The sequence below is a fragment of the Myotis yumanensis genome, unplaced genomic scaffold (assembly GCF_028538775.1).
Source record: "Myotis yumanensis isolate MYYU_CA2020_CCGP unplaced genomic scaffold, mMyoYum1.0.hap1 SCAF_14, whole genome shotgun sequence".
NCBI classification, from domain to species: domain Eukaryota; kingdom Metazoa; phylum Chordata; class Mammalia; order Chiroptera; family Vespertilionidae; genus Myotis; species Myotis yumanensis.
Genome location: NW_027223765.1, coordinates 40529872 through 40556793, shown reverse-complemented (window position 1 = coordinate 40556793; position 26922 = coordinate 40529872). Strand labels below are relative to the sequence as shown.

The following is a 26922-nucleotide window of genomic DNA, read 5'->3' as shown; positions in this document are numbered from 1 at the left end:
CATAGCTGCCAGCAAACGTCGGAGCTGGAGGAGGCGGAGGTTAGGCTGGCGGATAGCATCCGGCTGGGTCTCCAGGTGCACCCACTAACCAGGGCTTCTGATACCTGATCGGAGCCCGAGGGCTGAAGCGCGGGCCGCTCCCGGGGGCGGGGCCGCGGGCCGGGCGGGGCTTCGGGCGCGCAGCGGTCTGGGGTGATGCCGGCGCCCCGCCCCCAGGGCGGGCCCGGAGTCTTAACGCGCCCCCGCGCGGCGCCCGGCCTCGGCCGCTGCCTGTTTGCCGGAGTCGTCCTGCAGCCCCGCGTCTTCCGTCCTCCAGCCTCCTGCTCGCCGGCCGCGCCATGGACGGGTACCACAAGCCTGACCAGCAGAAGCTGCAGGCCCTGAAGGACACGGCCAACCGCCTGCGCATCAGCTCTATCCAGGCCACCACGGCGGCCGGCTCGGGGTGAGCGCGGGGCTCGGGCCGGGCTGGGGGAGCCGTTCTCTGCGGTCGCGGTCGCCACGGGCACGCGGGCTCCGTGCACGAAGCCACCGCGAGGGAGGCGGCAGGGCCAGGTCAGGTGGCGGAGGCGCGCGCCGCGGCCGGGCCGGAGGCCCCCTTCTGCTCGCCGCGCTGTCGGCCTGGCTTCCGCCCTGTGGGCCTCGGCTCCCCATGCGCCTCTGGTCGGCTCTTGCCCGGCAGGACTGCAGCTCCCCGGCTGCGCTCCGGCGCCGGGGACGCGACCCTTTTGCAGCTCCGCCGGCGAGGCCACCATTACTGCGCTGTCGCGGAGAACCAGACCATGTGCCGTGCGTCCTGCACGCGCGGCCCTCGGGACCCTTTCCACACCCTGAGTGGGGAAACCGAGGCTCGGAGTTAAGTCAGTTGCCCAAGGTCACACACGGCGAGCGCTGGAATTTGAACCCGACCTGCCCAACTTGAGAGTATCTTGCAGGGATCCTTGGGCCTGGCCTGCTCTCCACCTCACACTGCCCCTTCCCGTCGCCACCTCCTGTTCCTGCCACCTAGGTTTAGGGTCCGACTTTGCAGCAGGGGACTGCTGGGACCCGGGCCTGGCGAGTGGGATGGAGGGGAATGGGGAGGAATGCGGCCACGTGGATGCAGAACCCTGGCACCCATTGTGAGGTCTTGGCGGGAGGTGGGGGTTAAGGGTTGGGGAAGAGAGACTTTCAAGGCTAAGAGAACAGAGAGAGGCCTAGTCCCTGGGCCAGCAGCCAGGAGTGGGGCCAGGCCTGGAGGCGGAGAAAGACTGTTGATCCCAAGAAACCTCCAAGGTAAGTGGCTAGTAGCAGGGACAGTGATAATAACGGGGCCACTGTACAGCTGGAGGCATTCAGTGGGGTAGTGTCTCCTACTCTGAAATGGGAACAATAGTAGCTCCTACACACTGGGCGGTTTCAAGGATTCCAGCCGCTCCCTGGGGCCTGGCGTGAGGTTGCAGAGACAGCAATGTGCTGGGTTCATGAAATGAATTTGGGGCCTGGGTGGAGGTGATTGCCAAGAACCATCCCAACCAAGCTGTGTGCTTAGAACAAGGACAAGATTCTAGCTTCTGGCCAATTTTATACAGGACACATGATTAATAAGTACACCTTTTTTTTTTTTAAACCTTAAGGGTGAGTATGTGCCTTTAAGACACCCAGTTCTCAGAGGGATTAGACCTCTCGGCAGGTGCTTTCCTTCCACCCCACCCCCATGCACACTTTGGACCTATTATCTGCTTTGGGTTTATATGGGTCCTACCCATTGTGTGGAAATGCCTGCCCAGGCAGGGACCCAGCTTAGTCTCCATGCCCCCTTCCCCAGCCTGGAACACAGTAGGTCTGCACACTGTGCTGCTTGCTGGGAACCACGGATCCCTTCCCTTGACCATTTCAGGGAGTGATTTGACCTGCAGGGCCTTGTTAAGCCCTACTGTGTGCTAAGAGCTGTCTAGCCAGGCTCCTGGGGGGTCTAGCTGGAGAGACATAGCGGTTACCATCTCAATAGTGTTACACTTTGAGCATCTTACATGGCCAGATGAGACCTGCAGACAATTATAGGTTTACTGAGCCAAACTGGTGTCTCTGCTGTGACACAGAGCGTTCTTTATGGCTAATATTGTCGTACATTCTGAGAATGACCCTGTGAGATAGATGCTATTACAGATTTTAAAGAGGAGGAAACTGGCTAGTATGTTAACTGAGTTGCCTAAGCTGGTCATTGGTAGCTGTTCCATGCTGGCCAGTAAGGGGCTTGCATGATCAGGATGACTTCTTAGGCAGGCGGGAGAATGGAGAGAAATTGGAAATGGGAAGATCAGGTGGATTGATGGTAGATATCAGTTTGAAGGCACTTTGGGAAATGAAACGTTTACAACTATGGGGCTCCCAAAGAGGGCGGCTGTAGAGTGGGTCTCCTGGGTCTTTGTTAGGTAATTAAACTCTTGATTTCTATGCGGGCGGGCGGAGGGAGATACTATGTAGCAACTGAGACTTTACACCCAGGTTTACATTGTAGTCTTAGGGAGGAACTCACTTAACTCAAAATGTCCCTATGCAAAAGAAAAAAAAGTATAAAAGACTGATTTCTTCATGTTTGCGAGTGTGGTAAAAATTGCAAGGAGGAAATACTTAGAGAAAACATCTTTTGAAGACGGAAGTAACATTGCTATGCAACCCCTGTCACAGATTTTGAAAGGTGTTTAACAAGAGCTATGTGTGTGTGCACAAAAATAGTTTTGGGAGGCTTGAGATCAGAGGAGTGTTTGTTTGGGGGCTCACTAATTACTCACCGTAGGGAGTGAGTTCCATCAAGTGAAGGCTCAGTCCTGAGGCCTTGGCCCGTGTGGGCGGCAGTCAAAGAAACCTGATCGCCCTGTCAGGGTGCCCCTTTTCCGGGGGACTGGTCGAGTCTTTCAGGGCCACCCACACAGGCTGGACTCAGACATTCTACCTACCAGTGAGGACCCACCCAGGCTGTAGGTGCAGAATTCGGTGAGGTCCTGATTTCTCAGTAGCTTTCCCATTCCTGTGCCATCACTGGCCCTGGTCAGTGGACCTCACCAGGGCCCAGGGAGCCAGGACACTGGCTTCTGTGTCAGGGGAGCTGAGGGACAGAGGGCTCTTTGTGCAGGCAGCACCCACAGTGGCCCAAGCTCCTCCGGGGTCATCTTCCTCCACGTGCTGAGGGAACCGTGGCAAGGGTCCAGCTCATCAGGGTTTAAAAAAATGAGACTCACTGGCTGCTGGGGCTGGTGGTAATGATTTTGTAGTTTTTTGTAGTTCTCACTGACCAGGGCTAGACTGGCATTGTCCCAACAGGGCTAAGTGTCACCCGAGGACAGAAGCGGTCCTGAATCGGGGAGGTGCCCTGAATCGGGGAGGTGCGGGCTGTGCTTTTAACGTGTCCCCAGGGCTCTGACCCACAGCGTGTGGGAGGGTACTTGGGAGCTAATGTCTGGTGGACTCGGAGGCAGGAATCTAACCCGGCTCCAGCCCCATTCCGAGGGGCTATGCCCTTGTCAGGAAGGACCTTCCCATCCAGGGCCTTGATTTCCCCACCTTTAAAGGAGAAGTTCATAGATAGGTGGTTTTCAAACTGTCCGTCGGGAGCGGGACAGGGGGAGCAGAGTGAGCAAGCTCGGGGTCCTATCCCCTGCTGTTGTAGGTTTCACTTTTTTTAAAGATATATTTTTATTGATTTCAGAGAGAAAGGGAGAGGGAGAGAGACACATCAATGATGAGAAAGAATAATTGATCGGCTGCCTCCTGCACGCCCCACACTGGGGATTGAGCTCCCAACCCGGGTATGTGCCCTGACCAGGAATCGAACCGTGACCTGGTTCATAGGTTGATGCCACTGAGCCACACCTGCCAGGCTGTAGGTTTCGCATCTTGGTGACCCATGTCACTTTGAAGTGGCTGGAAGTACATCCCTGTACTTAGCTCTGGCGTATATAGGGATGCTTTGGCCGAGTGCCCAGAGCGCCCCTTCATGGCCCAGGCCCCTTCAGGTCTCTGGGCAGAAAACCATGTGGGAGAGGGAGGGCTCCTTCTCCATTCTGGCTGCCTTGCCCCCATCCTGAATGAGGCAAGAGTGGCGCCCGTTGAGATTGCTCCAGCAGCAGCGTTTCCCAACCCGTGTGAAGACACCTGGCTGCCCTGTGGGGACTCGGTCCTCTGCCCGGGTGGCTCTAACTCAGCAGGGCTGATGGCCAGTGTTTCCTGGAGCTGAAAAGTAGGTGCCGTCGCCGGGTTAGGGTCTGGCTGAGACATTCTCATGAGCTGACCACACTGCGGCCCTGTCACAGCTCTGACCCCTAGACTCTGCTGCTTTAGGCAGGCCTGTTGCCCCTAGCGCCTGCTCCCACAAATCCGGGGCTCCCCATTGCCACAGACCAGAGCCGCGCCCTTAGGAAGTCTCTGCTCTTACCCTGAGTCGTGAGGTGGAGTCGACTCAGAGGGGTGGACGGCGGGAGTCGGGGTGACCTGGCTCGTACTGTTGGGGCTTCCTGTTCACGAGTCAGTGGCACCCATGGGCTGGATGTAACCTCTGAAGGCTGCACAGCTGGGCAGAGGGGTGTAGACACTAGAGAATTTCCTCTTCTGGGCTATCAGCACCTCTTTCTTTTTAAAAACAAATCTTTAACGCTCTATTAAGGTCTAATTTGCAAATCATAGCATTTTAAGTTTACAGTTCAGTGGCTTTAGTAAGTGAGCAGCGATTTTTACAGTAAGTTTGAGAGAATTTACTACATCTAATTTAGGGCACTTTTTACCTCAGAGATCCCTGTGTGCTCATGTGTTGTCACTCCCCATCCCCACCTTCAATCCCAGCCCCCAGGCAACCACTCATCTCCTTTCTGTCTCTATAAATGGAACTCTTCTGGGCATTTCGTGTAAATGCAGGCAGGCAGAACGTGGTCTTGGGGACCTGGCTTCTTCCGTTTAGCATGAGGTTTGGACAGTCACACAGGCCGTATAGCATGAATCCGCCGTACTTCATTTCTCTTGACTGCCAACTAGTCCACCGTGTGGATAGACCACATTCTGCTTATCCCTTCCTCAGTTCCTCGTTTCGCTCTGGTCCTAGCTCTTCTGCGGGCAGACTGTGTGACCTTGGGCACGTCACTTCCCTCTGTGGACCTTGCAGGGCCCATCCTCAGAATGAGGAGGTTAGGCTTCATCTCTGGTATGTGAAGAGCTAATGTTGACTGAGCACTTGCCATTCGCCTGGGCACTGTGCCAAGCTCTTTACCCACACGACCTCCTCCAGGCAGGTTCTATTAAGGTCTCCATTTTACAGTGAGGAAACCGAGGCTCCTGGAGGCCACGTCCCTAGGGTCTGGGAGCCGGGATACATCATCCATCCATTTGTGCACTTGGTGCAGGTGCTGTTAAGGCCCAGGGAGACAGCAGCAAAAAGGCTCAAAGGCCCTCCTGCCCTCTTGGAGCTCAAGTTGCAGTAGGATAGACAGACAATAAGTAGCCACGTAAGGTCAGGTGGTGGCAAGTGTGTGAGGAAGTGTGGTCAAGGAGGGCTTCTTGGAGGAGGTGGCATGGGGCAGAGCTCTGAAGAAACCTTCTGAGATATTGGAGGCGGAGTTTTTCCAGGCAGGAGTCAGGGCATTTCAAAGCCCAAGGACTGCTTCTGAGGTTCACTTCCTCCCTGGCATCCTGGGACTCTGCCTGAGTGAGTGTGTGTGTGTGTGTGTGTGTGTGTGTGTGTGATCAATATATGCATAAAAATATAAATGCTGTACATGTATTACAAGTAATGTGCCTACCACCAGGCTTAAGAACGAGGACATTACAGCCCTGGCCGGTGGCTCAGTTGGCTGGAGCATCAACCCATATACCAAGTAATTGCAGTTTGATCTCCGGTTGGGGCACATACAGGAGGCAACTGATGGATGGTTCTCTCTCTTCTTTTCTCTCTATCTAAAAATCAATAAAAACATATCCTCAGGTGAGGATTAAAAGAGAAAAGGAACTAGGATGTTACAGTACTTGAGGAACTCCTGGGCGGGCACCCTCCTCCCCCAGGACGCATTACACCCTGTACGTTGCATTATCAGTCCTTTGTTTTCCTTTTTTGTAACATTTGTACGTATTGGTCAACAGTGGTCTTTTCTGCTACACAGATCCTTCTTCAGTGCACGTTGTTCACATGTATTAATGAGATAGTGTTGATGTTGGGGCTGTGTAGTTTGCTTATTCCCACTGCTGCCTAGTACTTACTATTGAAGATATTGTGAGTATCTATTCTGTTGATGGACAGTGGTGGTTTTCAGGTCTGGCCGTCACACACCGTGCAGGGACCTTCGCTGCGTGACACACATTCTAAGAGCTGAGTTGCTGGGCCTTAGGGAATGTGCATCTGTGGCTCTTGATTTGGTTTCATTGTAATGGTTAAAAGATTACTCAGGCTTTCTATTTCTCGAGTCAGTTTTGGTCAGTTATTTTTTCCTTTTTTACATTTTTTTTGTATCAGGTTGTTCAGAGTATTTTATCATCTATTGTTATGCCCTCTCTTTCATTTCTAACATTGCCTTTTTCTTTTCCTGGATCCTGCCTTATCAGAAGTTTGCTAAATTTTAGTCTTTTTTTTTTTTTTTTAAAGAATTAACTCTTGGCTTTGATTTTTTTAAAAATATATTTTATTGATTTTTTACAGAGATGAAGGGAGAGGGATAGAGAGTTAGAAACATCGATGAGAGAGAAACATCGATCAGCTGCCTCCTGCACACCCCCCACTGGGGATATGCCCGCAACCAAGGTACATGCCCTTGACTGGGATCGAACCTGGGACCCTTCAGTCCGCAGGCTGATGCTCTATCCACTGAGCCAAACAGGTCAGGGCTGATTTTTTTTTTTTTAATTGTATATTCACTCCCTATTTCTGTTCCTTATCTTCTTTCTACTGTCTTTGAGCCCACTTTATTTTTCTAACTTTTTGAGTTGGAGCTTAGCTAATGGTTTTCCACTCTTCTGTTTTTTATTTACTTTCTCCTTAAGGTATTTATTTCTCCTACATAACAGGTTTTTTTCTTCTTTATTTGTAAGTGTTGAGGGTGACCTCACTGGGGCTGTTGGAGGTGCTTGGCCTTCCTGGTTCGTTCGTTTGCCGAGAAGCCATGTGATGAGTCCCTGTGACTCAGCGGAGTGTGTGGTGGGAGCTGTCAGCCTCCATTTGTTAGTTTGTTAGTGGAGGCTGACAGCTCTTGTATCTTGAGAATGGAGGGGAGCCCAGCAGAGGGGTGAGGGATTTTCTCTCCACTTTTCCTGCAGGGACACCTGTGAGCAGGCAGAGTGAGTGCTAATGAGATGAGAGACACCCCCCTAGCCAGGGAACATCTGGAAGGATGTGTGCCCTCCCCCCAGTGGGGGTGTCTTTGAGAAATGTAATTTATTTAGGCCTAGCCCTAAGCTCAGCATCACCCTCAGAGGCTGAACTAGCTGGCACTGTAAGTGGATTGTTCAGGCCAAGGCAGGGATTTTGAACAAACTTGTAACTCCCATGTGTCTTGGGTAAAGTACCTGCAGTGCCCCCGCCCTGACTCCACCCCCACTTGTAACCAGTCAGTGTGTGTCCATGGGTGTGGCATACACGGCATTATGGAATGGTGCCTCCACCTGGGGGAACGGGGTTGCAGGAAAAGCTCAGGCCCTGAGGCTGCAGACTCAATACATTGTCAGCCCTGAAGGCCTCTAACAGGTTGAGTGTAAAGTAACTTATAATTTTTTTTATTTTTATAATACACTTACAAGTTCCCTTTTGTCCTTGGTCAGATTTAATTTCTCTTTTCTATTATATTCTTATACCTGCTTTAGAGCTTTTTGTTGTCTGGGCTGCATTAGAATTATATTATATGTGAGTTTTCCAGATATTAGCACTACATTTAGTCAGTTTTGTATATGCAGCAATGCATTTCACATAGCTAGTATTTGTTCAATTGAATTAAATAGTATGTTATACTTTAAAAAAAAAAAACCAACTGCATTTCCTGTGTGCTCAACACTTTACAGTTTATAGAGCCCTGTCTCAATCCTTGGCTAATTTCCTCCCTCCTGCCTGCCCTGTGGTGGGGGTGGGGGTGTCACAGTCCCAGCCTGCAGATGAGGAGGCTCTGAGAGGTTTGGTATCTGGTCCTCCAGCCGATGGTGGAGACTGGTGAACCTGGGGATTTCAAATGCATTCTTTTTTTTTAAATATATTTTATTGAACAGAGAGGAAGGGAAAGGGATAGAGAGTTAGAAACATCGATGAGAGAGAAACATCGATCAGCTGCCTCCTGCACATCTCCTACTGGGGATGTGCCCACAACCAAGGTACATGCCATTGACCGGAATCGAACCTGGGACCTTTCAGTCCCCAGGCCGACGCTCTATCCACTGAGGCAAACCGGTTTCAGCTCAAATGCATTCTTACTGGGACTCCTGGACGTCTTCCTCCCCCCACCCCCAACACACACACACACACACACACACACACACACACACACACATCGCTGCCCCATTTACAAGTGAGGAAGCTGAGCCTTGGGGAGGTGAAGCACTTGCTCAGGTCACACAGCTCAGACCTGCACTGGGACACTTGGCAGAGGAAGGTCCCTGAAAGAGCGAGGCGGATCCTTTATTCTGTATGTTTGTATCTGGTGGGTGTGAAGCAGTGCGGCCAGATGCAAGCTTCAGAAGAGAGAAAATATTGCGGCTCGCTCTCGCCACGTGCAGACTGTGCTTGTATCTCGCCGTTTATCTCTGACCGCAGTGCGGACGTCACCCCGGAGCACAATGTGGACAGGGCAGGCAGAGCCGCTCACCTGCCTTTCCTTCTCCTCGGAGCTGTTTGGCTCACTGTCTACCCACATCCTTCCCCCGCTGCTCTCGTAACAGGGTCAAGGCTTGTGAAACGGGATTCCTCAGGGGCAGGGCTGCTCTTGGAGGCAGGAAGGGCGGGAGGTCGGCCTGACCGGTGTTGACCGTGCTGTCCTCCGGCGGAAGTTTGGCACGGGGGACACGGCATTTGGGTCCCTGCCAGGCAGAGAAGTTTCTCGTTTACGTTTCCTCACCTCCCTCTTTCAGGTCTAGTGTCTTTTCCCCATGACCAAGGAGCTCGTAGAAATGGTTAAGTATGAGACGATTGTGTGCTGGGAGTGTGGGTACTAAACCAGCATGGACAGTTCGGAATTTCTCTACTAATGTGTCTGCGCTGGGAGTGACACTCACCCCTAACCCGGTGCAGGGTGGGGGCGGGGGGCGACTGGCAGGGGAGCAGGGAGGCATTTGTGAGCTCCAGATGTTGCATGTGCCCTTGGGTTTGGCATTGGACGTGTTTTAACGTGAAGGACCTCGTTGAGCTGCATGGTGGAATGATGTGGGGGCACGTTCCCTCGATGAAACTGTGGGCGGGAGGGCTTCAGGCAGGGTTACCCGGGGATTACCATGTCCCGGCAGGAGCCCCGACCTCTGGCCCCATTCCTGGGGCAGGGACTAGAGTAGTCAGGTGGGTCCTGAGAGACCTGAACTGGCACATGTCTCATCCCTGGGATGTAATGCTGGCACGTCCTTCATATTGTTCATGCCTTTGCTCAGTAGCCATTCAGATAGCTGTGCGATTAATAGGACGCAAGGGGGACCCCCTGGCCCCACCACTCCAGGGCTGGAAGGGCAGCCCCGCCTCAGCTCTTGCCACAGGCAGAAGGGATTTTTATATCTGTATGATTGTAGCTTTGGGAGATGAGATCTCGTGTTTTGCCTTTTAAGTTCTGCACTGAAGCATGGTTCCTAATGGCTACCCCAGCCCTCAGAATGCCATTAAAAAGCTGCCAAGTAGCCCGATGATGCTATCGAGAGCCTAGAGCCCGAGTTGTCAGACTACCAGCCCCGTGAGGCTGCTGGGAGGTTTGTGGTAATTCCATGAGCCTCAGTGCATACCCCTTGCCTGTGGCCTCAGGACCAGCACCCCTGGCCTTGGGAAGACAGTCCCACTGGATATAGCTCACCGGTTAGTCACAGAGGGAGCACATTCCTCAGCTGCTGAGCCCCAACTCCGCTAGGAGCCACAAGGCCGGAACGGGGCTCCCCCGGCACCGGCCACACCTCTGCCGTGGTGCTGCCTTGCACTGGGTCTGTGCTAGCCTGCCCAGTCTCCTGGGTCCTCCTCTCTTACTCTAGTCTAGCCCCAGGCGTGAACTGTTGTCCCTGGGAGGGTGCGACCCCCAGGCGGCCAGCAGCGGCCTCCTTGAGACCCTGTGTCACCCTCCAGGGAGCAGGGGCATGTGGCTCTCGGTGACTCCTTGGGACTTGCACCCCAGGCCTCTAACATGGGTGAGCCCTGTCGGTCAGGGGTCCAGGGCCATAATGCACGTGTCCGTCTCTCTCCTGGGCCACAGCCACCCCACGTCATGCTGCAGCGCCGCGGAGATCATGTCTGTCCTCTTCTTCCACACGATGCGCTACAAGTCCCAGGACCCCCGGAACGCTCACAACGACCGCTTCGTGCTCTCCAAGGTAGGAGCCCAGCCCGCGCCTTTCACCGGGGGTGGGTGTCATGGGCCCTGAGAAGGTGCTGGCAGTGAGCCATCTCAAAGGGGACCCTCCATCCACGTAAGCCCAGCCCTGGCCCACCCTCTCCCCTCAGGCTCCATTTCCACACAGCAGGCCCAGCTGGTAAACTTAACCCAAGTTATGGAATAAATGACTGAATTCATAGGGGACCATGGAAGTGGTCTGCCGGGTGCTGTGCCCGTTTGCCACATGCAGGCCTTGAGTCCAGGTCTGGGTGCAGCCTTGTGGCTTATTTTTTAATTATTATTTTTAATATATTTTTATTCATTTCAGAGAGGAAGAGAGAGGGAGAGATAGAAACATCAGTGATGAGAGAGAATCATTGATCGGCTGCCTCCTTCCTGCACACCCTCAACTGGGGATCGAGCCCGCAACCCGGGCACGTGCCTTTGACCGGAATCGAACCCGGGACCCTTCATTCGCAGGCTGACGCTCTCTCCACTGAGCCAAACCGGCCAGGGTTTTGCGGCTTTTGCATACGTTTTTCTGTGCTGTGCCAGCACCCCTGGACCACAGCCTGCTCCCTCGGTAGTGGTGGTGCATTGCAGCGGGGTTTGGGATGGGACATCTGGTCCTGCCCCTCTTCCTGCATGAGAATCGCAGCCATGCCACAAACCCTGGAATCCGCCAGTACCCAGGCCCGGCTCTGTGGCCTCCTGTCTCTTGGGGCATCCTAGCTTAGAAGTCTGTCCAAGCCTGCTCACGCGCCAGAAGCCAGGGATTAGGGCGGCGAGCTGCCTGCTGGGGTGTTGGCGTCTGCTGGCCTCACAGCTGTGCTCTCCCTGCACCTGTCCTGGGGCCTGTGGGGCCTTGGCTGGAGAGAGGATGAAAGCGGGGGAAGCAGCCTTCACTTGGTTCCTTCCTGGAAACGGATCCCCGGGCCGGCAGGCTCACCAGGCCCAGGTTTCAGTGTGCGGTGGGCACAGCTCGCCGTCTGACCCCTCCCTCCATCCTCCATCCCTGGCAGGGTCACGCAGCTCCCATCCTGTACGCCGTCTGGGCTGAAGCCGGATTCCTGCCTGAGGCAGAGCTGCTAAACCTGAGGAAGATCAGCTCCGACTTGGACGGGCACCCTGTCCCGGTAAGTGTACCCCACCAGGCCTGTGGCTCCACGTCCTGCTTCCCGAGGCATGTTGGAACAGGGTGGGGGTGCCCACTGAAGAACCGGGGGTATTAAAAGGTGGAGAAGGGCATTGCTAGGAGGAAGGAAAGAAGCGGGTGTTTTGGGGGCTCGCTCCATTCACCCCAAACTGGTGCTGAAGGGTGAGGCCTTTCGAGGTGCTCTAGGTCGACTGCAGAGATAAACTCTCCTGAAGCACCAAGCGCCCAGCTTCCCTTCCCCACGGGCCTCCCTGGCCATATAGACACAGCACGGGAGAAGAGGTCCTGGTGTCAGGGAGGAGGGGGTTGCAGGATGCTGGTGGTGCACCAGGGAAGGGACCCAGTTTGCTCCTCAGGGTGCTAATCCCTGCAGGTGTTTGGAATTCATGGGTTACCATAGGAACTCACTCCCCCCACCCCCTTCTGGGCACCCACTAGGGCCAAGCATTCTGTCAGTTTTGTCATGAATTCTGGCCGCTGTGTGTGAGTTGGACGATGTGGGCTCCCTTTACACATGAGGGAACTGAGGCCCAAAGAGGTTCAGTCTCTGGCCTGAGGTCACACCGCCTGGTGGCAGAGCAGTGTATGAACCACAGCCCCACTGACTGCTGCTGGTGGCGGCTGCCCTGGGGCAGAGCCTTCTGCAGACCTCGGCCCATGGCTACGCCTGGGTGGGCGTGTGGCGCTCAGGCAGGCTCTCCAGGACCCCGGGAGGTGAGCTGCTGCCCTCTCTCCCCTGTGAGTGACTGTGGCTCTCTGTTGTGACAGAAACAAGCTTTCACCGATGTGGCCACTGGCTCCCTGGGCCAGGGCCTTGGGGCCGCCTGCGGGATGGCCTACACGGGCAAGTACTTCGACAAAGCCAGGTAATGCTCCCGCTCCCCACCCCACCCTCGGTAGTTTTGGGAGGGGTCCAGCCCTCACTGTTGGCACCAGGCACTCGCTCTTACCTGAGTCGGAGCTGAGTAACAGTACGTGTGTGGCCTAAGGCTGGCCCATGACCAGAGGAGGAAACAGGCTCCAGGGAGTGAAGGGACCGCCCTCAGTCCCTTGAAGTGACTGGTGGGGCCAGACTTGAGCCCAGAGCCCATGCTCCTGGCACGTGCTCTTTGTCCAAAGTGCTTTGGCTGGTGAGCTCCTGTGTCACCCCCAAGCCTGGTTCTCGGACCCTGGAAGTCTCCGTGGGCCCCACCCTCGGTGTCTAAGTGCCACAAGCTCGGGCCCCGCTGCTTGCCTTTGTGTTGGGAAAGGAGAAGATGGTGGCTTCTGGAGGGTTCTGGGCTTCCCTGACCCCACCTGTCAGCCAGGGAAGACACAAACATTGGAGAAGGTGACCACTCACAGAGATTTGCTGCTTCAGTGCCAGGTGGTGGAGGCAGAGTTCAGCCACAAGGCTGTCTCCGTGTCCTCATAGGACCTGTAGCCCGGTCTCTTTTGGGGGGCAGGGAAGTGTTGGCTGCAGGCTTTAAGGAGATCACTGTCAGCTGGTTTCTACACCATTCCCGTCGGGGGCCTTGCACTCAGTGCTCAGAGCTTGGTAGGTTTTCACCTTGATAACCCCCCTGCGGGCTGAGTGGTGACTGAGCACAGTTAGTCCTCCCACCGATGAGGAAACTGAGGTAAGGTGTGGTGGAGGCTGGATTTAAACCCAGGGCAGGCACCCCTGCTTCCTGAGTCCATATTCAGATCCTCAGACTGTTCTGAGGGGCCCGAGCAAAGCCTAGGAGGTTCAGGGACCCCAGTGGGTAAGACGCTTCCTACAGGAGGGGCTGATGGAGCCTGGCCTGCAGGTGGCAGGAAGGGCCCAGCTGTGCAGCCATGGCTTCCCCAGCGCCCTACAGCCCACCCCTGGCAGTGGGAGTGTGGTGGTGACTGCAGCCCACCAAGGATGCCACGCTGCGGGGAGCACCTACTGCGAGCAGGGGAAGGGGCTCCTGAGACTGCCCTTCAGGAGGTGGCTGGGGCTGTGAGGTGTCCCAGACCCTCCCAGGCCAGTGTCACCCGGCAGCACAGCATCTGCCTTCAGTCCCCAGAAGTGATTCACTGTGAAGTGAAGAAAATCACAAGGAATGGGATGTATGTTTAAGAGTGTTTTGTTTGGCACAGAACCAGAGATTCGAGTTAGTCCCAAAAGCTGCTTGAAGTAATTCCCCGTGAAGGGTCTTTTCCTCGCCCTAACGTAATGGAATGAGCCAGTGTAGGGAGAAGGGGTTCAGCTGGGTTCCCAGCAGCAGGCCTGGCCAAGGCTCAGGGCCTGGGACTGTGCGTGGAGGGAGGGGGTGTGGGGGAGATAAGGGTGTCGAGGGGAGTATCAGGCCATGCCAGGCTCCCGGAGGCCGTGTCCTGATAGAGCGCACCTGGCCTCCAAGCATGTTGCCCAGCCACCGGCAGGGACCATGCATCACATTGACTCTTTCGTTTCTTTTTTAATAGTTTTGTTTTGATTGAAATGCTCATTTGAAAAATACAGAAAAGCATTAAAAAGAAATGGACATTTTCTTTACTATTTTTTAAAATATCTTTTTATTATTTTGAGCGAGCGAGAGAGAGAGAGAGAGAGAGAGAGAGAGAGTCATTGATTGGCTGCCTCCTGCTCACTCCCTACTGGGGATTGAGCCCACAACCCAGGCATGTGCCCTGACCCGGAATCCAACTGGTGACCTCTTGGTGCATGGGTGGATGCTCAGTCCACTGAGCCACGCCAGCCGGGCTTCTTTCTTCATAACCACTCCCCCATTTAAATCTCAGTGAATCGTATTTCCTCCTCATTATCGTGAGAAAAAACTTGCAAATGTGCAGCCTTATACATTCTGCTCTTTAGAAAAATCTGAACATTGTGAGCCTTTTCTCACAGTGATTGCTTGCCGTTGACGTTCTGCGTTATGGGCCTGCTGTACCCCATTCAGACAGTCGTCTGGTTGGACATTTGGGGGGGTTTGCAAACACCTCTGCCACAAGCAGCCCTCTGTTGAGGGTTCCCTCCCTGTGTGGTGGTAACTCAGAGTTTGGGGTGAGCCTGACTTCTGTGGGGCTCCAGTGTCTTTTCCCAGGAGCCCAGGTTGCCCTCCTGACCTGAGCCTTGGACCCAAAGGCCAGTTGGGCTTCCTTGGAAGTGGGTGTGGGGTTGGGAAAGCAGCCAGCCTGCTTCCCTGGAATTCCTTTCTGGGAAAGTGGGTCCCTGCAGGCCTCTGGCTCCGCCCCACCCGGCTGGAGACTCCAGGAGCTTCTGACCTGCAGGGCGCAGCTTCAGATAAGCCCCTGAATGTGGGCCCTGGGACCTTCTGCTCCCGGCCAGGGAACTGGTGGCCTGGCCTGTTGGAAGCCACAGAAGGGAAAAATGAGGGGTGACTCCTTAACCTGCTGGCCTGTGGAGGTGCTGAGTCATGCTGACAGTGCCATGGCTGTGCCCGCCCCTTCTCTGGCTCCAGGACCGGTTCCTGCTCCAGCAGCAGGGCAGCTGTGTCCCCTCTGAGTCCAGCCAGGCACCAGCCTCACTCCCTGGCCTTGCAGCTGGACACTGGGCAAGTCCTGCGGCTCCTCCCTCCGTGCCTGCTTCCCTAGACAGCAAGCAGTGGACAGTCAGACCTGTGTTTGAATCCCCGCGTAGCTGCTCCCAACTGCCTTGCCTCCAGACGAGTCCCTTCACATTTGAGCCTATTTCCTTGTCTGTGTGTCCTGGGAATAACAACTGCGTTTACCTTCCCTGGAGGGTTAGTGAGTATAGGGCCCAGCACCTTGCTAGAGCCCCCCTAGGAACCCTAGATGCCACATGCCAGCCTGTGGGTGGGGTTCCTGTTTCTGTGCCTGTGGCTGCTGCTCCTCAGCCATTCCCTCACATCTGGGAGATGTTGGGAATGGGAGGGGGGGCGGTCAGATCCTGAACTGGTCTTCCTATCTCTAGCCTTGCCCCGTTGGCCCCATCCTTCCCCAGATCCAGGGAAGGTTCGGTCAGCCGGGTAACACCCAGTCCAGCGCTCTTTTGACCATGTCGCTCTGCCTTTGAAAAGACCGTGGTTGCCTCTGTTAAGGGCAGGAGAGGCCCTGGGGTGGAGAAAGCGCAGGCCTAGCCGCTCCTGTCTTGGGCAGGAACCAGCCTCAGACGCTTGGGGAGAGGTCACGTGAGGTCATGTTGCAGCGTGAGTCCCCTCGGGAGCTGGTGCTCATTCTTTACCCGAGGCCTCCCTCTAGGGTGCTGCTTGGCACACCGCCCAGGCCCCCCAGCCCAGCTTCTTCGAGCAGAAAGGCCCCCTTTCCCTCTGGCCCTCCAGCGAGTCCCTGGCTCCCCCAGCACTCCTGGTGTGGAAGGGGGGGGGGGGGGGAGTGGTGCCCCCCTGCAGCGGGCAGTTGAAGGCCCTCCTGCCCGTGCGAGGCCTTGGCCCTGGTGAACATTGCTTTTCCTTGTGCCCTGACAACCCCGATGCTCTGCAACTTACCGACCAGACTGTTGCCTCTTGGAGCTCTGTCTCAGCAGCCAGTACTTTGTGGAGCTCCTGACAGCTTCCTCCACAGCCACTTCCTCACGCCGTGGACTTGGCGTGGGCATCAGGCACCTGCCAGTGTCATTGCACGTCACGGGGAGGGGGGCTCCTTGACCCAGAGCACAGGCTCCTAGGGAGGGACAGGCCTGGAGCGTGGTGGCCCAGGGCAGGTGCCCGCTTCATCCCCCACCACCTGTCTGCAGCTACCGTGTCTACTGCCTGCTGGGAGACGGGGAGCTGTCGGAAGGCTCCGTGTGGGAGGCCATGGCTTTCGCCGGCATCTACAAGCTGGACAACCTCGTGGCCATCCTTGACATCAACCGCCTGGGCCAGAGCGAGCCGGCCCCGCTGCAGCACCAGCTGGACGTCTACCAGAAGCGCTGCGAGGCCTTTGGGTACGTACAGGCTGTGGCCGGGCACCCGCAGCCTGGGAGCCACGGTGCTGGAAGCTTGCAGGTGCAGGGGCTGAGGCCGGAGGCGAAGAGTCCCTTTTTCAGGTTTTAACACAATTTCAGACTTTGGGAATTAGGGCTTAAAGTGGCCGCCCAGGCCACCTCGTGGATTTGTGGGCGGAGGCCCAGTTTTAAATGAGTTCCTCTGTGTGGCCGTGTGGCACAATAGCTCTCAGAGACTGCACATCCTCACTTTGTTCCTGGGTGGGTGGGGGGTGCATGGTATGAACCACACTTGCTTGTGAGGCTAAGGGGCATGAAGGGGTCTGAAACGGGGTCCGCTGGCTGCCTCCTGTGCCCAGCTTCAGCCAGCCTGTGGGAGAGACCAGCCCCCTCTCCTGGGGAAATGGGAGAAAGGGTTTGTGAATTCAGTCACGTGTTACAAAGCAGGGAGGTCCATGTGGGTGGGTGTCAGCCAGCGGGGCTCTCACCTCAAATGCAAGCCACTCTGCAGTTAGAGCTCGGAGGGCCCAGGGCCAGGGCTCAGTCCTGGCTGCGGAGACTGGAGGACTCTGGGCGGGACAGTGCAGGGCTCTGAGGGCTGAGGGCCCTGTGTGGATGCGTTTAAAAAGTTCCAGCACCACACCCAGTACCTGTGGAGTGATCAGACAAATGAAAATTAGGCCAAAAAATTCATCAAGAATCTAACAGATTCCAAAACCAGTGCATCGTCCCAAAAGCAGCTCTCAGTAGGAAATGAATAGATGAGGAACAAAAGAGACAATAATTGGACTAAGCTTTGAATGACTTAGGAGAGAGAAAAATCTGTACCAAGTGAACAAGAGGAAGTGAAAGGATGTGAAAAGAGAAAACAGGAATGTTTTAGACTCCCCGGCTCCCCAGGGCCTTCCCCTAGGAGCCCCTCAGGGTCCCTGGGCACTGGTCCTTGCCCCTCACTGCCCCCTCTCCGTCCCCAGCTGGCACACCGTCATCGTGAACGGACACAGCGTGGAGGAGCTCTGCAAGGCCTTTAGCCAGGCCAAGCACCAGCCGACAGCCATCATTGCCAAGACCTTCAAGGGCCGAGGGATCTCGGGTCCGTATGCACGAGTCTCCCTGCCACCCCTGGGAATGGGCCCTGTGGCTAACTGAGCGGGTGGGGGTTTCCACGAAAGGGGCCATTCCTCTAAGATCGTGTGTCTGGGGAGCTGTAGTAGTGAGTGCACCCTGGCTGGGGACTCAGTGGTCAGCATGGCTGAGCTTAGGATTCAAATCCAGGCCAGGCTGGCCTTGGCTGAGGGCATGTGTAGGCAGAAGGAGAGGAGGGACCGAGAGGGCCTATGGGTAAGGGGAAAGGAGACCATCCCACCTGCCCTCCTCACTGGCACTCTCAGAGCACCCTCCACAGCCCCAGCTGTCTGCCCTGAGCTGATGGGCCAGCAGGGCCCTGGGAAGACCTGGTTCCCCCAGGTGAGGGGGTGGGACAGCCCTCCGGCCGTAGAAAAGGGCTGAGCAGAGGCCTGTGCGGGCGGAGAGCCTGGAGGATCTGGAAGACGGTTCCTGCGCCAGGCGTGAGCGTGATGCCGGCATGTGGCTCCCTAGCACCCAGGTGGGGAGATGGGGCTAGAAGTGGTCGGGGACTTGACTGTGGACACAGGAAGTCTGTGGCACTGGAGGCCTAACCGCAGGCTCTGGGCTGGCTTCCTGAGGCAGGTGTCCTGGCTGTGCCCCCGCTTGGGGGGCGTGGCTCCTCTGGAAACCTCGGAGCCTCCGAGGGGAGACCTGGGGGTCCGTGGGGCTGCCCAGTGCTGCCTCGGGGGTCAGTCCGTGGCTCGGCCCAGCTGAGGCGACCTCGGAGGTCCCCGCACGGTACAGCCTGGTGGTTCTGGTGGGCCTGCTCCATGGCTCACAGCTGTTTCCGGGACCTGGCAGTGCTTGCCCTGCTCTAGGCCTCAGCTCTCCCTCCTGATGGCCAGGATCCCAGCCCGGCCAAGAAACTGAGTAGGATTTCTACAGCACGTGCCTCTCCGTGGGCTCGGGCCGGGGCGGTGGCACAGATGCGAATGGGACGGCAATCTGCCTGTGCCTGCCCCCTCCCCACCTGGCTGTGAGCTGCTGGAGGAGGAGGTGTCTGGTCTGTGGGGACGAGGCATGTAGAGTCCTGACCCCCGTGGTGCCCGGCACAGGGCTCTGCTTGACTGTGATGACACTGTTCCTCCCTCTCCCCTGGCTGTCCCCTGACGGGTGGGGGGCCAGGCCCCCGGAGTAGCTTCCTGGCCCTCTGCGAGTATCCGTCTAACCTGGCCCTCTGCCCTCCTACATGGCACCCGCAGGGGTAGAAGATAAGGAGTCTTGGCATGGAAAGCCCCTCCCCAAGAACATGGCTGATCAGGTCATCCAGGAGATCCAGAGCCAGATCCAGAGCAAAAAGAAGATCCTGGCGACTCCCCCGCAGGAGGACGCCCCCTCGGTGGACATCACCAACATCCGCATGCCCACCCCACCCAGCTACAAAGTTGGGGACAAGGTAGAGTCCGGCTTCGCTTTTCTAGACTAGCGGGGTGGGGTGGCCGTGGTTCCCCGGCTCCTCAAGGTTGGGGCCAACATGGGTCTAATCTAGAGGACTGGGAAAGGGAGGAGAGGGGTTATTTCAGGGTGAGGAGGACCCTGAGGGGTTGCTCCTGCCAGTTCCTTCATGGAGACAACCAGCTCAGGAATCATTTACCTGCAGAGGCTCAGAGAGGGCAAGGGACTTGCCCACAGTCACACAGCAAGCTACTGATACCACTGGGATCAAAGCACAGCTCCTGAGTCCCCCATCCCTGGCCCTCAGCCTTGGCCTGAGCTCAGGACTGGCCTTCGTCTGGCCTGGCAAAGGCTAGGGAGGCCTGCCCTGCTCTGGGGCCTCCCCTGGGGGAGTCCATCTGTGCAGCTGGCCTCAGGCTTTCTGAATCCCAGACTCAGTGTATTACTGCCCAGAGTGGGGCAAGTTCACAGTCCCCCTCATGTGCAAGGGGGGCAGGGAGGGTGCTATTAGGACATCTTTTGCAGCTCAAACCCCTCGGCTGGGCTGGCCAAGGGACTGCAGGGACTCCCAAGTTCATTGTAGAAGTTAACTTCACAGGGTCGTGTGTTGTTGATATTCCTTTTTCTGCCCCAATTTTTCTTCTTTTCCTCCCTAAAAAGCGTCCCCCAGAGGCTGTGCAGGGTTCTAAGCTGTACCTCACAGGTGCCCGGGCGGTGCTCAGCCTTCCCACTCTCCTCCCCACAGATAGCTACCCGCAAGGCCTACGGGCAGGCCCTGGCCAAGCTGGGCCACGCCAGCGACCGCATCATTGCTCTGGATGGGGACACCAAGAACTCCACCTTCTCGGACCTCTTCAAAAAGGAGCACCCCGATCGCTTCATCGAGTGCTACATTGCCGAGCAGAACATGGTGGGTGCCGGGGCGGGCAGGTGGGCACAGGGCCAGCCACCGCCTTGGGGGAGAGGTCTGAGGGGTGCCGGGGCAGGGCTAGAGCCCTTCGGCCCCTTTGGGCAGCTACGTTGGCTGTGCCAGGCGCCTCCTAGGTACCCAGGGGGACCTCAGAACAGCTGGGATTCAGCCCTGACCTTGACTTCAAGTAGCCACACTGTGGGGCGTGCCACACCCAGGTGTAAGTGTCCTGGGTGAGTGCGCATGGAAGAGCTGAGTGGGCTCAGGTGTGCACAGGAGCGCCGCACGTGAGCCAGGTGGGGTGGATGGGCTCTTGGGGCAGAGGGCCTTCCAAGTGGAAGGTGGGCTGGAACACGATGGGCTGAGCCCTCTTATGCACAGGCTCTGGGCCCCTGCCGTGCACACAGTTGGGTTAGCAGCGCCTTATCAGGAACGGAGGTGGTGAAACAGGAAGGATGTTTTGTCCTGTTTGTGAAAATATCCGCTTCTCCCTGCAGGCCTTTAGGGACTGAGAGCTTCCTCCTCTGGAGGCTACTGGCTCTCACCGAGGTTTTTCCAGTGGAAACTGAAGTCCTCTCTGTGGTTTCTAGCCTTGGCAGCTGGAGAGTCTGGCCTAGACTGGCAGGATGTGGAGGCTGAGGGGGCCCAGGATCTGGGGGAGAAGGGCTCACGTCAGCGGTGGGTTGCTGAGCTATGCAGAGACAGCCAACCTGGAACCAATGCCTGTATTGCTGCTGGGCGGAGCCTCCACTGGCACTCGGGGTGGGAGGGCTGGTCTCTGCAGAGGCCTCGGGGTTGGCCAGGAGATGGGGGAGGGGATTGCATAGGCTGGGAAGATGGACCATCTGCACCCAACTTGACTAGCCTGCTCTGGGAAAGGCTTTGCTTGCTGCTCTGGGGCGATGTTCCCCAGGACAGTAGTTTTCAGAGAACTTGTGAAAGGGTTATTTCAGCCCTGGCTGGTGTGGTTTGGTTGGTTGGAGTGCCTTCCAGTGCCTGGAAAGGTTGCCGATGCGATTCCAACCTGGTTGTGGAACATACCAGGTTGCAGGTGGGGGTACGTACAGGAGGCAATGATAGATGTTTTTCTCTCTCTCCCCTTTCTTCTCTCTAAAATCAATAAACTATATCCTTGGTGAGGGTTTAGAAAAGACAAATAACATGGTTATTCCAAGTGGAAGGAGTTGTGTTTGGAAAAACTTGGGAGTCCATGGTGTGCAGGCATCACTTGGAGAGGAGGAGAATTACATCACTAGGATGACAGAACCCCTAGCCACCCTCTCCCTGCTCCGCCCCCAGGTGAGCATCGCCGTGGGCTGTGCCACCCGCAACAGGACCGTCCCCTTCTGCAGCACCTTCGCGGCCTTCTACACGCGGGCCTTCGACCAGATTCGCATGGCGGCCATCTCCGAGAGCAACATCAACCTCTGTGGCTCCCACTGCGGCGTGTCCATCGGTGAGTTGAACCGGGGCCAGGGTGCTTAGCTCCTGGGCTTTCCCTGGACTTCTGGGCCAGGTGGTCAGGGGGAAGGTGGGTCCATGGGGGGGTCTTGCTTCAGCATGTCCTTTCCCACATCCCAGGGGAAGACGGGCCCTCTCAGATGGCCCTGGAAGATCTGGCCATGTTTCGATCAGTCCCCATGTCCACTGTCTTCTACCCAAGTGATGGGGTGTCTACAGAGAAGGCGGTGGAACTGGCAGCCAATACAAAGGTTGGTCACATGCTGTTCTGTTTTCTGCTGAGAGGGCTGGGGAGGAGGCCAGCCTGCGGGCACAGTGCTGGTCGTTCACTGCCCCAGAGTGGTGTCTCCTGACCTTCCCCTGGTGTCTGTAGCTTGTAGAAATTAGACTAGGAACGGTGAAGTACTCGCCATCCTTCCTGCCACAGGACAGGCATTGGTAATTGATCACCATACTCTTTCTCCACTGAGAATCCTGGCAGCCCTGCCAGTGTGGTAGGTGATGCCTGTCTGGTCTCCCTGAGTTGGAGTCACCAAGACATAATGAGCAACATGGTTCCGACCAAGAGCCGCACTGCCCTAGGCCAGAGGGCCGGGGCCGGGGCATGCTGGAAGCATCCTGGGGAGCGGCCCCACTGGGTGGCCACTCTGCCTGATGGGAAACTCATTATCCGTCTGGGGCTTGGGGCTGGCAAAGTCGTTGGCCACTGTCCCTTGGGAAGAGTGTTTGGAGAGGTGCACCCTGCAGAGGGCAAGAGTCCTTTTCCTCCTGGAGGAGCAGTCGCACGAGGTGACTGACAGACACCTCCATGGGGGTGGAGGGTGGAGGACGTTGCGGGTGGGAGGTGACAGCCTTCTAGAACGACCTTGCTGTTGGAGGTGGGATGGGCTGCGTCCTGTAATCCTCAGTTACTGTTTCATTCCAGGGCATCTGCTTCATCCGGACCAGCCGCCCCGAGAACGCCATCATCTATAGCAACAACGAGGATTTCCAAATCGGACAAGCCAAGGTCAGTGTGGTTCGTGCCCGGGGAGACCCCACAGAATGAGCCCGAGGCCAGGGCCCACCTCGGGCCACCAGTCCCTGAGCCTCACTGGGCCCGTGTCACCCCCAGGTGGTCCTGAAGAGCCAGGATGACCAGGTGACTGTGATCGGAGCCGGGGTGACCCTGCACGAGGCCTTGGCTGCTGCTGACCTGCTGAAGAAAGGTGAGGAGGGAGGGACCCAAAGAGTCTTGAATCCGGCGCTGACTGCATTACTAGGTCTTGGGGGTAGGAATTAATTTCATCCAATTAAGTGATAATAGCTACCCCATGAGCATTTGCTTTGTGCCCGGCATGATGCTAAGTTCTGGGGCCTGTCAGTGGGGTTGAACTGCCACTCAGCTGGGCACTAGTTAGTTATTTAGCATCATCGTGCCTCCTTTTCTCATCCGTGAAATTGAAATACTGTCACCTTCCCCGTGGGGCTGTCTTGGGGATTCAGTAAATAATAACCTGGTGTTATTATTGTTATATTTTTATTGATTTCAGAGAAGAAGGGAGAGGGAAAGAGTAATATCAGTGATGAGAGAGAATCATTGATCCTCTGCCTCCTGCATGCCCCCTATTGGGGATGGAGCCCATAACCTGGGCATGTGCCCTGACCAGGAATCAAACTATGACCTCCTGGTTCATAGGTCAATGCTCCACCACTTAGCCACACCAGCCAGGCAACCTCTTATTATTTTTTTTAAAATATATTTTTATTGATTTCAGAGAGGAAGGGAGAGGGAGAGAGATAGAAACATCAATGATGAGAGAGAATCATTGAACGGCTGCCTCCTGTACAACCCACACTGGGGATCGAGCCCACAACCCGGGCATGTGCCCTGACCAGGAACCGAACCGTTAACTCTGGTTCATAGATCAACGCTCCATCACTGAGCCACACCAGCTGGGCAACCTCTCATTATCATCATTAAGAGCTTGAAAATGTTAGCTACTGGTAACGTAGGGGAGACAGGCATTAGCCTCCCCTACGACAGAATCACAGATGTCACATCTCATGCTGAGCATGGAGAGACCAGATATGGGCATCCTTAGAGCAGTGACCTCAGATGCACAAAGGACTGATAAGCAAACAGGAGCAAAGAGGCCCGGGCAGAAGGAACTGCGTGTCCAGAGCTCGGAGGAGCTGGAGGAAGGCGGGGGCAGGGGCAGGATGGGCTGGAGAAGCCAGGGAAGCCCGGCCCCAGCAGGGATGGAAATTCAGGGGGAGTATGAAGAAGGCCTGGCGGAGCTGGACTTGTCCTCCTGAGGTCATTCTGCTGGTCGTCACCTGACCTGACACCCGGCTGTCTGCCTGCAGCCACAGCTTCCTTCCCCGTCATCCCATGAGTACATGGCTTATCTCAGATCAGACACCTGGAGCTCTCTGGCTCCCCCTCCATCTGCAAGGGCATCTGGAGGAGGAAAGGAAGCTGTGTGGGCCCCACACCTGCCACTCGGTGTTCTTGACCATCCAGAGGCCGAGATCCTCTGGCCCTGGGCGTGAGGGAAGAGGGACCAGATGCTCCTGGAACAGGGGGGAAGGCTCCCGGGAGGAGGGGTGGGTGCAGGCTGCCGGAGTACTTGGCACCACATGTCAGCAGAGGAAGGGGGCAAGCTCTGGGGGTGGTAAGCATGAACAGTGGGAACAGGACAGCTGGTCCCCAGGACAGGGGCTGGCTGCAAGCTGGGACAGCTCTCAGGACACCCCAGCCAGTCCCCCTCACAGGGGCTCAGCAAAGGGCAGACCCACAGCATCCAGCCCATTTCCCTCAGCACGTCCCTGCGTCTTCTGCCCTCACAGAGAAGATCAACATTCGCGTGTTGGACCCTTTCACCATCAAGCCCCTGGACCGGAAACTCATTCTTGACAGTGCCCGGGCTACCAAGGGCAGGATCCTCACCGTGGAGGACCACTACTACGAAGGTGAGGGGCCTCGCCAGAGAGCCAGGGCCGCTGGGGCAGGGGGTGAAATGTTAGCAACTGGTAACGTAGGGGAGAACTCTCAGCTGCTGGAATTGCTCCACAGAGGCCCTGCCACCCAGGAAGCCAGTGGGGAGTCCCATCTCACTGCTAAGAGTGGAAACGAGGTGGTCTGTGTCCCAGAAGTAGTTACCATGCAGAATCAAACTGGGAAAGCCACACACAGTTTCTGTCTCATGAGCCCTTAAGAGCAGTCCTCCATAACCCACACCACCTTCTCCGCACAGGGGAGGAGATGGGCCTGGACTCTGGGGACACGGGCAGACGCTAGTCCATTGGTGGGTGACAGCTGCCCAGATGATGTTAAAATGACTCAGATGCCACATTTGGGCTTATGAAAAGAAAATATTGTGATTGATTCATGAAGTCTGTTACGGCTACTATAGGGGTGAAGGGATAGTGTATATGCCGTCTCTGTAATCGTTGGGTTAGGGCCGTGGTCGGCAAACCGTGGCTCTTGAGCCACATGCGGCTCTTTGGCCCCTTGAGTGTGGCTCTTCCACAAAATACCACGTGTGGGCGCGCACGTACAGTATGATTGAAACTTCGTGGCCCATGCACAGAAGTCGGTATTTTGTGGAAGAGCCACACTCAAGGGGCCAAAGAGCCGCATGTGGCTCAAGAGCTGCGGTTTGCCAAGCCGCAGTTTGCTGACCACTGGGTTAGGGTATAAACTCAGGCTGGCAGAGGGCCAGGGGACCCCACCCACTGCTCAGCCTGAGGCCGAATCCCCTGACTCTCTCCCTTTCCTTGGCCCAGGTGGCATAGGTGAGGCAGTGTCCTCTGCAGTCGTGGGTGAGCCCGGCGTCACCGTCACCCGCTTGGCTGTCAGCCAGGTTCCAAGAAGCGGGAAGCCAGCTGAACTGCTGAAGATGTTTGGCATTGACAAGGATGCCATTGTACAAGCTGTGAAGGGCCTTGTCTCCAAGGCCTAGGAAGGGGCTTCTACACATTCCTGAGAGATTCTGGCAGGTGCTCAGAAATGCATTGAGAGGAGTAGCAAATATATCTTTTGTGAAAAATCCATCAGCCTCTGAAATGTTTTCTTTCTGGATGCAGCCAGTGCTGTTTATGGGGAAGAAGGGTAGAGGTGGGCACCCTTGGCTCTGGGCCAGGACCTGGTGTCCCAAGGCCTTCTGCAATCACCTCCCCTGGCTCCCACCTCACCCACCACAACTGCTGCTGCCCACCCCCAGCACCGCCAGGTGACACTGGACTGCAATCGGCCTTCCGGCCCAGAGGTTGCAACCCAAACCACTCACACTCAGCTGCCTGCCCCAGGGAGGCTGGGAGCTGCCACAGGCCCGGAGTTGTCCGGGTGCCTTAGGGCCACCCCACCTTCCCCAAGGACCCACAGCCCTGCAATCAGAGGTCTCCGTGGGTGGGGAAGCACATTTGCTTATTGTCCCTGCTCCTGGCCACATCCTCTTAACCGGTAACCTCAGAAGCAGAGGGGCACAGGGCAGCCCCGTCCTGGGGAAGAAGGTGACCCTCAGGCTGGCCTCAGAGCTGCAGGTGGCAGGTTAACAAGAAGGCCCAGCTCTCACCTTGCACCATAGACCAGAAGTCCTCAATCCTGAGTGTGCAGGACTGCCCCCCTCACCTTGTTAAAATGCAGGTCCCTGGGCCTTGCTCTCAGAGCCTGGGACTCTGCACTGGACCCCGGGCCCAGGAGCTTCCGATGTCACAAGCAGTGTGCAGGCCTCAGTTCCAGCCCCTGCCCACTGCTGGCTCCCTCACTCCTGTGACCACAGCCCTACTACCTGGGCTCAGCCTGAGTCAGCTCTGTGGCCAACTGCAGAGACCATTGGACTAGCCTAGGACAAACTAATGCCAGAAAAGAGGCTGGATGCCGCTGACCACTGGTGGGGTCCCCAGGAAGTCTTCAGAGCCTTGGGGAGGAGGAGACACATTGGAGACATGTCCACCTGACACTCTAGACCAGCGGTTCTCAACCTGTGGGTCGCGACCCCTTTGGGGGTCAAACGACCTTTTCACAGGGGTCCCCTAAGACCATTGGAAAACATATAATTACATATTGTTTTTGTGATTAATCACTATGCTTTAATTATGTTCAATTTGTAACAATGAAATTGGGGGTCACCACAACATGAGGAACTGTATTAAAGGGTTGCAGCATTAGGAAGGTTGAGAACCACTGCTCTAGACAGAATGAACCAGTCCAACCCTCAAACAGCAAGCTGCTTCCCACTCCGCTATTGATTGGTCCAGGTTTGGCTGTACCAGGGGCTGTGTGTCTGCATTCAACACCCCACAGCAGGCAGGGGAAGAACAGGGATGGAGAAGAGCCTGGGCTGGCGGGCTGTTTGCCATTCACCTCCGGGCCAGGGCTCCTTGGTGACTTCAGCACTAGGCCTGGGGGTCTGCCTGAGCTCCAGGGAGCCCACAGCGGGAGGAAGAGGGAATGGGCAAGCCCTCTCTTCTGCATGAGCCAATGGGGGTGGGAGGGGGTGGGGTGGGAGGGGACAGC

At 56.3% G+C, this 26922-nt stretch overlaps 1 protein-coding gene across 1 annotated transcript; it reads left to right on the top strand.

Annotated features, from left to right (window-relative positions):
* Nucleotides 1-258: 258 nt before the first annotated feature.
* TKT (transketolase) lies at nucleotides 259-25455 on the top strand. Its single transcript, XM_070390768.1, has 14 exons — nucleotides 259-445; nucleotides 10377-10494; nucleotides 11519-11632; nucleotides 12421-12518; nucleotides 16334-16525; nucleotides 17500-17618; nucleotides 18856-19049; nucleotides 19794-19958; nucleotides 21258-21414; nucleotides 21540-21670; nucleotides 22345-22428; nucleotides 22534-22627; nucleotides 24252-24374; nucleotides 25191-25455. The coding sequence occupies exons 1-14, from the start codon at nucleotides 339-341 to the stop codon at nucleotides 25364-25366; spliced, it is 1872 nt and encodes a 623-aa protein (XP_070246869.1). The 5' UTR covers nucleotides 259-338; the 3' UTR covers nucleotides 25367-25455.
* Nucleotides 25456-26922: the final 1467 nt, after the last annotated feature.